The sequence below is a fragment of the Aphelocoma coerulescens genome, chromosome 3 (genome assembly GCF_041296385.1).
Source record: "Aphelocoma coerulescens isolate FSJ_1873_10779 chromosome 3, UR_Acoe_1.0, whole genome shotgun sequence".
Lineage (NCBI taxonomy): Eukaryota > Metazoa > Chordata > Aves > Passeriformes > Corvidae > Aphelocoma > Aphelocoma coerulescens.
The window spans coordinates 90895801-90908793 of NC_091016.1; the positions used below are offsets into that span (position 1 = coordinate 90895801).

General features: G+C 37.9%; 1 protein-coding gene across 3 annotated transcripts in view; it reads left to right on the plus strand.

The window, feature by feature from the left end:
- IBTK (inhibitor of Bruton tyrosine kinase) overlaps window positions 1-12993 on the plus strand; it is a 57346-nt gene that overhangs the window by 1990 nt on the left and 42363 nt on the right. For 2 of the 3 annotated variants that reach the window (XM_069011261.1, XM_069011263.1), the window contains exons 2-6: window positions 5722-6389; window positions 9683-9779; window positions 10115-10239; window positions 11094-11204; window positions 12442-12612. In XM_069011261.1, coding sequence (XP_068867362.1) covers window positions 6066-6389; window positions 9683-9779; window positions 10115-10239; window positions 11094-11204; window positions 12442-12612 — 828 coding nt within the window. In that variant the 5' untranslated portion in view covers window positions 5722-6065. Of the gene's footprint in view, window positions 1-5487; window positions 5503-5721; window positions 6390-9682; window positions 9780-10114; window positions 10240-11093; window positions 11205-12441; window positions 12613-12993 lie in introns of those variants that run through there. The other variant, XM_069011262.1, reaches the window with a different exon arrangement.

Consider the following 12993-nt stretch of genomic DNA (forward strand, 5'->3'; position numbering starts at 1 on the left):
GCAGGACTCTACCTGATGTTTTGTGCATTGAGAAGAGCAGAACCCTTGTTTTTTGTGTCTCATGTTGCAGTGCTCCTGTTACATAGTCAAGAAGCTGCTTTTTTTAAAGGTTTTTATATGGGAATTTCAGACTGCTAAACCACTCTTACCTACTGCATAGCTTAGATTTACCTGTTTTTCCTTGTACATTCAATCACTTTTCTCCCCATAAAATATATTTGCTGTTCAAGGGATTGGAAAGCCTAGATTTTTGCCCATTCTTCAACAAATGTACAAGGAATTTCTGAACAGGTTAAACTATCTGTGGATATGTAATCTGAGTAGGAATTAGTAATCTAACTGTTCTTTAAAGGCTAGGACAGTGTGCTACCTGTACCTGAATGGTGTACTTGCTTTGTTTATCTAGGAATTAATCTGTGTCTCCTTGAGTATATCTTGCTAAATGCCAGTGCTAAGCCTGTTTTTTTGCTACCCTCAATTTTCTAGTCACTTTTGTCAGATTCTAAACTGTTACTTTAATACGTATTAGTGAAAGTTGCTTTTAGGTAAGACTATAGTCAACAGAAAGTCTTGGAAAAGTGGTAACATGATAGCAAATTCCCATGGCTTTAGTTCTGTAAGCCTTTTTTTATTAGTTTACTAATCAAGTAGTCTGTGTAGTGAAGTTTGCTTTGGGTACAAATATTTTCAGGATTTTCTGTGCTGTTATGGTTACAGGTCTTTTGTGATGTTATGAAACAAATGTGAATGGACCAATGTGGAGAAATATCAGCATGCTTGTTTAAAAAACAACCCCCTTCCATTCCACACTGGAAGTATTTAAGATATTGCAATACCCTTATAAGGATGGACTTCCTGAAATGTATGGCTTTCACTTCCCTTAGCAACTTATTATCAAAATGAAAAGGAAATTAATTTAGTACCTTCAGAAAAGCTATAAATTTTTTACTTATTCTTTTTTAAAGGAAGGTTGTTCGAATTGATAAGGAAAGCTCTAGGCTTCTTTGATATGGAAAATAGAAACCATTACTTAGTTCTGTTTTAGGAGAGCCAAATTAGGAGAGCTAGGTAATTTTTTACCATGTGCATTTTAGATGCAACTGGTAATTAGGTATTTAGTAACACTTAAAAATAATTTAATAAAGCCCGATAGAAAAGCAGTGAATGGAATGAAGTTATGCCTATTTCAAGGTCTTGAGAAATATGTTTTTAGTAAAGCAGCCTGAGGATGGGTTTCAGGGCCATGTGACTAATTTGACAATTGAGTTACTTTAATGCAGTGCACATTGAAGATGCAAACCCAGCAACCTGCCTTTGAGTGGCACTGAATTCTGAATAGCTAAATCTCTACTGTATTCTCTTTCATTTGCATATAAGACCACTGTCTGTATTAAATGAAAAAAGCCACAACAGTAGCTACTAGCCACTGTCTTGGTACCAGTATCCACATCCATGTTAGCCAGGTTTTGGTAGATCTAATACCCGAGTATAGGCGTTCACCAGGAAGAATTGGAAGGACCACAGATCGGAGTTCTAGTGTCAAATCAGACTGGATGCCAGAAACTTACACTGACACTGCCAACCATGAGGTGAGGGTTGGTTGTTGTTTCTTTGTACCTCTGAGCCAAGAACACACAACCTCTGTGGTAATACTTTCTAGAAAAAGAGAAAATTGGAAATGCATTGGTAGCGAATATGATACACGGAGAGGTTTCTGGAACTTCACAGTGGGAGGCTTCATTTTTCCCAAACGTTGAGATTTCATGTCTACCCTCTGCTGTTTGCAGGAAATGAAATCTATCACCATCATCCTTAGTCACCAAAGTATTTGTAGAATCTTTGTTCACTTCATACTCAGGAGAGGTGTGACAGCTTTGATTTTTGTAGTGACTTCTTAAGAGAAACAGATTTTTGAGGCAACCACAGTAGGCAGAGAGCTGGTTTTTCAGCTGTAGGAGTTCTGCCTCCTTAGGGTCAGATGACACATCTGACACACTCCTTGGAGGGTGTCTGACAGCTCTGGTGCAGTGGTGCTTTGCCTTCTCTGAGGGGGAGAGCTGAGTGAGACAGCTCTACCTACCCATTTGCAGGAGGCAAGATACCACAAACACTTTCTTGCTACTAAAGATTTGCTTCCAAATCGGTTGCAATCTTTTAAATTTTCCTGGGCTGTGAACATGTATAATAGATAGCTCATGTCTCTGAGGGTTAGAAACCCACTCGCTGCTGAAATAAAATATCTTTGGGATACTCTGAACGCTGCTTCAATTCTTTCATTTTTTGTGATTTTTTTTTCTATAATGTTAATTAGGAATCAGTTTTTAAAAATAGTTTGGATTCCAGGTAATACCTATGGTATCATAAAAGTGTTAAAAATATTGTAGCCTTATTTAGCTTATGTCTCTTAATTATTACAACATTAGGAAGACCCTGATGTTATAACATGATGTGATTTGTTGTAGAGAAGCCTACAGAAATATCTGCAAATGAAAGTGTAAACACATAATCAAAAGGGCACTGTGTTCTAGATCATCTTAACTGAAAGTTTAAAAAATGCTGGTGCTTCCTGTTTTGTGCTTGTTTTAGGTGCTCACTCTTCAGCTGGGACTTCATATACTAGAAGTAAGCATTTGATAGCAGAAAGGTTTTCACACAGACCCGAGCTTCAGTTCACAATTTGAAAGTTTTAAGGTGTCTCATAAGGACTTCCTTTGAATAACAGCCAGATCTGATTATCGCCCTCTTTCAGATGTTATTATAATGTGACAGGGTTTGTTACCAGCCTGACAGTCTTAATTGTGAAGAGTTGAAAACTTGATCTACAGCCTTCTGCCTTAAGCTCAAGGTGTATATATCAATATACTAATATAGTATCTAGTCTTGTAATGTTTAGAGTAAAGAAAGGCTGGGTTGGAATGACTTATAAAGAAATAATTCAGCAGAGTCAGGTTTCACATAGCTGCAGTAAATGTCACTGTGATGGAGTTAGTGTGAGGAAGGCAGGCAGGCTTGTATTTCTGTCTAGTAGCAGACTTGTTATTCTTTTAATGTTTGATTTGTTATTCTCGCTGTTTTGGTGTTTGATCGGGCTAGAGCTCAGGTGCTTTCAATGAGTTTTTCACTAGCCTCTCTGTTCCTTTCCTGTAATGACACAAGTCTCAGGATTTGCTTCCTTCTGGATAATTTTCTGATGCAATTCAGTGCCTTAGATAGGTGTGTATCTGCACAAAGGAAGGTATGGCACAGGGGACAGCAAGACTGCTTCCTTGGGTGGTGGTTCCATTTCATACCAGTTTATCTAACAGATTAGTCAACCTTATTTTATGTCTCCCCTGAGTGATTTTTCTTAATGTTCTTTTTATTTTTACCTTTTTTTTCCATGTAGCACTAATAGTAGTGTTTAAACAATATGCTATATTTAAGATGTGCTTTACAAGGCATGCATACAATTTTTGCTTCTTACACAACATAATTTTATTGCCTAGTGTCATATTGATGAAATCTGATGAATTTTTCCTGTAGATCTCCAAATATTTGGGTTTTTTTAAAATTAGATTTTTAAAATTTTTAATTTTTTTTTTTAATTAGTTTTAAAAGTGTGTTTGATGCATTGGCAATCTGAGTGTGCTAATAGTTACCTATCACACTTTGATTTATTGGAGCAACAAGTCAGGCTGTGTTCTTGAAATCAGAGCTTTTTTTCAAACCTGTCCACACCCATATATGATAAATTTCTTGTTTTACTCCAGAAGTTTGTATGTTGTTTGGAAAATGCCCCATGGAGTGAACTGAAGCTTGCTGTGACAAATGCAAGCTGAACAGTTGTGGTCAGTTCTAGTCTCAGAAAGATTTCTGAATGTTAGCCCTGGTCAGGGATGAGGGACTAAATTGTAGTGAATAAAAATGTTTTTTTTTTTCTACTTCAGTTTCCCACTCTTTAAAGTTGCTTTGAAGGTATACACAGAACAATTTCTGATCTGTAGATTTGCACTCCAAGTATTTTAACCCTTCTGAATGAGGTGGAAAAGTAAGTGTTGAAAGCTGTGTTATGTTTAAATGAATAGTCTTGGATTGGAATTTTTTTTTCTGGAAAGTTTAGATTCCATTACTAATGTTTTCTCTAAACTGATTGCTTGCAGCTTTATGGAAATCTTGATGATAATTCTTGAAACAGGAGGAGGACTGGGATTTCTTTTTTCAAATAAAAGCATATTTTTCTGATGTGTCTTTGCAAATAGAGATATTAAGAAAATATGGTTATACATTCAGTGGCTGAAAAGCTATGGAAGCTAAGCTCAACAGGCTTTTTCCATGAGGCTGGGGTCAAGGAATAGGATGCGAACATTTATAATGACTGCTAAGCCACGGAGGGTGGAGGAGTTTTGTTTTGTTGTTTTTTTTTTGTTGTGTGTCCGTGTCTTAACCCCCCCCTTCTCCCCCATTTCCCCCTCTGAGGGTTTGGTAACATTTTTAGTTTTATTTCTTTATCTTTCAGGATGGCATTGTTTAGCTTGGAGTATTTTACTCATGGGTAGAACAACTTTAACTTACGTTTTGCACAGCGAACAAGAACATGAACTGAATACTGTTCCACTCACTTTGAAACATATCTGGGAGACTGAAGTGTGATTTTTTGGGGGGACTTACTAGTAGTTCACACTAAATTAATGTTGTATGTAGTGACTTATGTAGTTCACTTTTTCTGTTTTCTGGGTTTATGTGTGATTTTTATACTGCAACCTGCACTTCTTGTGACACGTTTGACTATAACTGCACACATTCCATAGGCTAGGTGAGTGCTTCTTTCAGGCCTCCTTTACTTCTGAGAAAAGGGATGCCAGAGAAAGATGGATATGCTAAAGATAAGTATACAAGCTAAGCAGAATGCTGTATGCCCCAGGCTGTGAATACACTTTCACGAAGAATTTTATTTTTTGCTTCCTTTTCCTTCTTCTTCTTCCTTTACCTCTTCCAACTTAGACCTTCATTTCTCTTTGCCTTTTTCAGGAGCTTTAGACCTTAGCCCTGCATGGGTGCTAACAGCCTGAATTCATGCCTCTTGTACAAGCTGCTTTTGTTTGTTTTGATGCCATCCTCCCTCCCACCTTTGTGAGCAGCTCTGGGAGTGGTGGACAGGATCCTTCCTGTTGATTCTGCAGAACAGAATTAGTAGGGACATGGGTAGACATTCGGGCCAGGGAAGAGAAAGTAGGACATAATTCTTTTATTGCAGTGGCTGTAAAGACTGGTGGTCCCTCTTTCCTTCTGGATGTTACTAACAATGCCTCTGTTAGCCAAGGTGTGCTCAACAGCTGGGGGCATTTTTTGGTGGATTGCTTCCCCCCTCGCTCAGTCTTTTAGTTCAGTTCTTGCTTTCTGATCACAAAGTAATGATACAGCTAGACACTGAACAGTTGGGGTCCTGAGGACCCTGAGCTTGGGAAAGGAAACTTTTTTGGATCTAGGTTACCTTGTAGCCTAAGAAATTTATGTCAAAGAAAGGTAGGAGGTGCCTTTGGAGGCTGGGGTGGGGAAGGGAGTAAAGCTTTTTTAAGCTGACTGAATGTCTGAGTATAAGCTCAGATGGCATGGGGCAGGTCAGTCAGCCCTTGTCACATTGTCTTGTCCTGTGCTTGCTGGTTTGATATGCAGTTAAATCGGTATAGTTTCTGGGGAAAAGTGTTTTAGTTTACTAATCTGTTCTGGTTTGTTCTCTTTCAGGTCTCCCTTGCAATTATGGAGTTTTAGAAGAATAAGGTGGTGTGGAGGGGGAATCCCCCTCTGCACGCTAGAGGTAGTTCACTTTTGGAATTTTCTACGGACAAGAATATTTGTTATATAAGATGGTAAAATAAGACTTCTAAAAATATATATTTATAAATATTTATTTGGATCAAGTGCCAAACATAACAGTACAAAGATTTCTAATGGCAGCTCAATAAACTTGGATTTACATCCTTGGAATTACAATTTTTCTGAGGCACTGTGCTGTGTACTGAATTGGAGTGCCTTGATACACTTAAGGGTTGTTCCCCTTAAGGAGAAGAGCAGCTTTAGAAGTGAAGATGAATTCTTATATGCCAGAGTGCACTTCAAAGTGTCGATCTCTACAGCATGCTTTGGATGTTATTTCTGTAGTCACCAGGGGAAGTGAAGGCCAGATCAAGGCCTTTCTCTCTTCTTACTGCTACAATGCTGCAACTATCAAAGATGCCTTTGGTAGAAACGTGATACATCTTGCTTCGTCTTGTGGCAAAAAAGGTGTGCTAGACTGGTTGGCTGAGACCAAAGGAGTGGATCTCTTGGCGAAAGACAAAGAGTCTGGATGGACAGCTCTGCACAGAAGTATATTTTATGGATACATTGATTGTGTTTTGTCATTGCTGAAGGTGAGTGATTTGCAGCTGTAGTTTTCCTTGGCATCTACAATTTTTAGAGTTGTATTGATTATGCAAAATTGTGTTTTTAAATTTGACTGAAAGCCTCTTGAGGGTTATCTTAATACTGTGTTTAGATTGCAGTGCCTTGATTTACTTGAAGGTTGTCTCTGTTCATACAGATGTCTGCCTTTGCCCATGCAGAGATCAGCACTGAGTAAGGATCCCTGATTAATTGTGGGCTTCATTGAAGACTTGTTTGTGTGGATGATATCAGGCTCAGGATCTTAAAAGTAGAGAGTGATCAGACTAAAGATACTCTGAAAATAGACTCTGCAGTGATTGTATCAATTGATGTTAGAGAACATAAAATAAGGGAAGATTAAATGGAGTTACAATTAGAAATTAATCTTACATGTAAGAGATAAGCAATTCAAGATATGGAGTATTCTGTTAAGTGAAATTCCATTTCATTAGTATTTTAAACCACGGCTCTTTCTCAGTTCCCTTTATTCCTTTCTTAAAATTGCTATTTCTTCCCATCCACTTAGCAAGTTGTATATAATTTTGATTGATCTTCCTGCTGTTCCTCCTTTCTCAAGTACAGCAAAGGGAAGAGATGTTTGTTTGAGATATTCAGGGTCTCTTTAACCATGTGAGAAAATGAAATATTTCTGGTTAAGGGTTGTTTAAAAATAGACCTTTTAAGGCAGAGAAATTTCCATTTTGAATCCAGTCTTTTAAAATTACAGTGACTAGCCAGTTGTAGACATAACTCTCTGCTTTCTGCAAGACTTCAAGCAAAAAGATGGTGGATCCAGTATTTTTTAAGTCTTGAAGGTCTGATAACTGTTAAATATGTATTTCATGTACTATGCCCTTACATAGTGGGATTTTTTCATTAAACTTGACAAAAGTAGATGTTTTTATAAGCATTGTACATATGAGTCTGTTCTCTAGAAAACTGGAAACTGTGTACAAGATACATGAAAAAGTATTCAGTCCTCTAGTGCATGTGTGTGTATCTGTATCTTCGATATTTGCTTACAGGAGGCCTGTACAGGTTTTCCCTGATGTCTTTTACTTTTCCTTGATGTCAGTTACGTAAAGTGAATGAGAGTTTTTGCTAGCCAGCTCTGCTGATACTCTTCTAAGAAGCAGAAAAAACCCAGCTCATTGAGGGTGCTCTCTCCTCCTGTTCCTTAACTGAAGCCTGTCTGCTGTACTGTGTTATAAAAAGGATGTGTTCTTAAGGTATTAAGAACAACAGGAACTGGTTATAGAATATAATTATGAAATAGCTGAGCTGGAAAGAGGTCTCTGAAGGTTGTTTAGTCCAGCCCCCATGCTCAGGCAAGGTCAGCTAGAGCAGGTTGCCCAGGACTGTATCCAGCTGGATTTTGAGCAGATCATCAAACATCTCTGTTCCAGTGTTTTACTATCAGTGCAGTAAAAATGTGTTTTAGATTTAAACAGGATTTCTTAGATGTTGGTTTGTGCCCATTGCCACATTTTCTGTCCCTGGGTATTGATGTGATCCCTATGCTTCACCTCCTCCAGTCAGGTATTTATTATGCATGATAAGGCATGCTGTCCCCCTGCCCCATACCAAACCTTCTCTAGGCTAAGCATCCCAGCTCTCTCATCTTCTCTTTGAATGTCAGATTCCCCAGTCATTATTTTCATGGTCTTTTGCTGAACTGCTCCTATATGTCTATATCTGTCTGGGAGTCCAGACCTGAACCCAGCACTCCAGCTGTGGCTTGCAGTGCTGAGTAATGCCTGCTGGCAACACTCCCACCTGCAGCCCTGGATGCTTTCACCATTCTTAACTCTGAGCTTGCTGGCTTGTGGTCATCTGGTGGTCTACAAGAAGCCCTAAGTCCTTTTCCACTAAGGTGCTTTCTAGTCATTCAGCTTCCAGCTGTACCAGTTCACCAGGTTGTTCCTCCCCAGGGCCAGGATTTGCATTTCCCTTTGTTGAACTTTATGTGGCTCCTCTCAGCCCGTTGTTCCAGCCTGTCAAAGTCCCTTTGAATGTCAGCACAACCCTCTGACTTACCAGCCACTCCTCCTGGTCTTGTATCATCACATTTGCTGAGGGAGCAGCACTCTAGCCTATCATCCACGTTGTTAATCAAGATGTTAAACAGTACTAGCCCCAGAATCGGCCCCTGGGGTCCTAAACTAGCATGGATGACGGACTTCTTCTGTGGGCTGGAGGCAGTCTTGGCTTATTCTCAGACTGTATCTAACTACAAGATTTGCAACTCAGCAATTGGAGTTTGTTTTCACAAATTCAGACCACGTGAATATCCCTGCAGCCTCTGTCTGCTTGTGAATATTTTAAATGACTTCCAAGGTGAAGAATATCCAGCTATCTCTTAAGTTGTAAAAATAGGTCAGTCTTTTCTGTTATGTGGTGAGTTAATCCCAGACCTGTTGCACTGGGGTTTTCTTTATAATTTGGGGAATGTATGTTGTTGTTCTTCTGGCGAGCGTTTTTCCAAAGAAAGTTGTTGCATTTTATGTGTTTACTTCTTAAGTGTGAGGTTCTATAAGGTTTTGCTTTGTATTAGCCAGGAACTCAGGTACACAGGTACAGCTGTATTAGCCATTAGGTTCTATTTGAGGACATCTGGAGTTCTTCCCTTTAGGCGCTTGACTTCCTCCCTAAAACCAATGCTGCTGTAGCAGCACTGTTTTGTATTTAGAAAAGGGTACTTACAGAGATTGTCTGTGTCTCTCTAAGTTCTGAAAGAATGACCTGTTCATTCTTTGTGCCTCTGAATCTTTCCTAGTGCTCTCCTTCCTTGCTGTTTGTGTCCTCTTGCCTTTTCTCAGCAAGTATGAAACTCTGTTCTTTGGTTGTTTTCAAAGTAATAGTAGTTTTGTTTTCTCACTTGCCTAGCTTGTCAAAACTGATTCTGTGAAATGACAGTTTAAGAAAATAAGTCCTTTGAAGCTGGTAAATTCATTTTTGGTGAATGCTTGCCAGTCCTAGATGTCAGTGCTTTATCTTCACATCTGTTTCCTTTGTGTTTCGCTGGTTACATTTTGTTACACAGTCAGTGTTGAAACAATAAAATCCATGTTAATAGATCAACAAGATGTATACATAGCAGAACAGATTTGCAGTGGTTTTTTTTTTTTTAGATTTGCTTACAGTTTACTTAAATCTGAAGATTTTCTTCTATCATTATAAACTTCAGTTAAAGATGTGTTTTGCTCCTTAAAGGTTTACCTGGTTTACTTCAAGCCATGCAGTTAAAATTAACTTCAGTTCCTCCCCTCTCCTCTTTCAGCATGGCGTTAGTCTGTATGTTCAGGATAAAGAAGGCTTATCAGCCCTGGATCTTGTGATGAAAGATAGGCCTATCCATGTGGTGTTCAAGAAAACCGGTAAGAAATAAAATAGCCTAATTTGTATTTTGCAGTGAGATCTCTTTCAACAATGTATTAATGTATGTACCAGTGTATGCAATCTTTTCTGTTTTTACTTGGGACTTCATAAATTGTGAGATGCCTGATGTTAATGTTGATCATCTGTACAATATTATTAGAATATTTTGTCATGGCACCTTATTTTATAATATTAAATGTTTTTAAAGTTCAGTTTTAGGTAAAAAAAAGCTTTTCAGTTTTTAGATAGAAACAACTATCTTGTTGTTTTTTGAAGTCAATGTGCACAATACTGGTAAATTTACAAGCTTCAGGGAGGATCTTTTTCGTTACAGATCCCACAGAAGTCTACACCTGGGGAAACAATATAAACTTTACTTTGGGTCATGGTGGTCAACAGGGTAGACATCATCCTGAATTGGTGGACCTTTTTCCTCGGAATGGCGTGTATATCAAACAGGTATTCCTAATGTATTACACAGGCACCTTTCTTGGTGAGGGGTGTGTGAGGGGGAAAATGTATCCAAGAAGTTATCAAGTGTTGAAAATTTGCATGGAGAAAACAGTTTTTGCTGCCTGGTCTCTGCCCACCTCCTTACCTCCCTGCAATCCCAATCACCTTTAATGAAATTGTGGTTCTCTGTTTCAGTGGGGAGAACAGGGGTTTTTATATTATTTGCTTTGGATATATGGCTTCTATATCATTAGATACGTTCAGAAGCTTGATACTTCTGTAACTGTTTTGAGCTGCTGACTTCCTGTGCAACTCCGGTATTGAACTGAAGTGGAATAATAAATGTGCTTGGTACATGTTGAATTAAAATTCATCTTGTGTTCAAAGCAGCATGTGCTATTAAGCACATTTCCTGTAGCAGTACCTTTGTTTCTGATAACTTCTTGGGACTTCAGTTTGAGAATACTTGAAAGTTTGAAGTACAACTGGAGCAAACATTCAGGGCAGACAATCTGTGCTGCAGTCTTAACATGTTTTCTTTGGCACTTCTGAGGCAGCATTGTGGACCTTAAAACTCAATCTTTTGAGTTTCTGTTAGCCAGTGGGGCCATGCTTGATCTTGTTTTAATAAACTGAAACTGTTTATCTCTTCAAGTAGGTTAAGGCAGTACATAATACATTTAGAGCAAGTATTTTGTGTGTCCTATGATTTAATACCAGTATCTTTCTTGTATTTTCATGAACATATCTTTATTAAAGCAGAACTTCTTCACAAAGTACTTAGGTGTTTTCAGATTATCCAGGAAAATTAATTTGTCCTCTGTTTCCTCTTCCCCATCCATTTTTTGCTCTTTTTTCAGGTGGTACTCTGCAAATTCCACTCTGTGTTCCTTTCCCACAAAGGTCAAGTGTATACATGTGGACATGGACAAGGAGGGCGCTTGGGTCACGGTGATGAACAAACATGCCTGGTATGCAGTTTTATGTTATCTCTTTTAGTCTAGCATGATGTTTCTTTTCTTTCTAACAACAAGTCTAAAAAGGGAATTAGAGTTTCTATCAGTGTACTTTCGAAATGAGTTTGCTGTTGATTTTAAACCAAACCCCTTGCTTCTCACCAAGTAACAGAAGAGCTCCAGTGCTAATAGTGAGGTGGCAGAGAGTAGAGGAATGTGCATTTAATTCTAGTTTAACTTAAGATAGCTAGATGCAGTGGTCAAACTTGTGTTACGGCTGAGCTGATTTAAAGGCCAGCTGATGCTAGATAAGTGGAAGCAAATGTTTTTTACTGGGTTGTCTCCTTAAGTAGGTTTGTAATGCCTTCTGATGAGGGCCAAAGCTAGCACAGAGAAACAGCAGTACTGTGAAGCTGTGGTGGCAGGAAAAAGGATGGTAGGGTTGCTTTTTACTAGACTTATGCAACTATTAAGTGAAAATTCACTTACCATTTTCATTTGAATACTACATTGTTGCAATGCACAAAACTAAAATTTGAGAAGACTAAGATTTGATGACAATACAGTTCTTAGACGTAAGCATCTTATCCTAGCTGGTAGTGTGCATTTAGCTTGCAGCACAGTAATTTTTAAAAATTTCTAATATTAAGTATCTGACAGAACTTGATACTCTGTTGCTGAATGCTATTAGTGGAGACTAGAGCTCAAATTTTCTTTTTTTTTTTTTAAGAAAATAATTCTGTTAAATTAGGATTTCTTTTTCAAATTTCTTTTCGAAATTGTGATGTTACATAGTTGAATAAAGGAGAACTCACACTAGAGTACATGAAGAGTCAACGATACAGAGCTGCTTCCTTATTCTGTGAAATTTTATTAGGATTATCCTGTGTTGGAGGGAGATAGCTTTGGTGTTCATGGTACTTAAAAAGAAAAACAAGAGGTGATAGTTAATATTTATTCAGCTGTCCTGAAGATGTAGTTTCCAATCTAATTTCAGAACAGGTAGTTTAAAATTTGTCTCCCCTGATAGCAAAGGACATTTCCCTGATAGCATTTCAAATGAAAGTAATTCATCTTACTGCATTGGATGTGGTTGTTATGTTAATGAATGTGTTGTGTGTTCAAAGGCATTTTATCTTTATTTCAATATTTGGTCATGACTTTCTGTTGGTGTAACTTCAGTTTCATAAATGGCCACTGGTTAATAACAAACCAGTATGCTTTTATATCAATTTTTTTTTTTCTTATTCAGGTTCCAAGACTTGTGGAAGGCTTAACTGGTCATCAGTGCTCCCAGATAGCTGCAGCTAAGGATCATACTGTTGTTTTAACAGAAGATGGATATGTTTACACATTTGGTTTGAACACTTTCCATCAACTGGGTATTCTTCCTCCTCCTTCTAATTGCAGTGTTCCTAGACAGGTAAAAATAACATCAGTCAAAGCTTAATGGTTTGGTGGTGTTGTTTTGTTTTTTTTTAACAGAAAGTAAAATGTGAAGATTATAAAAATAACTTCTAAACTTTTTCAGAATAGCAAAGTTTAACGTGAGTTCAGATAAATCTTAATTCTGTGTTTTCAGACAACTCAGATCTTAACTGTGTTCTGATGAATGTCTTCATTTGTAACCTGAAAAATACCAAAATTTGTAGTGTGAAATATGATACAAGGTACAATTGCCAAAACCCTTTTCTTCTCTCTTCCCCAAATTGTTCTGTAGCTGAAGTGATGTAGAATTAATAGGTATGTATCACTTGAGATTCATGCTCTTAACTCCTTTTGAATCAGTGGATGATGCCTCTCA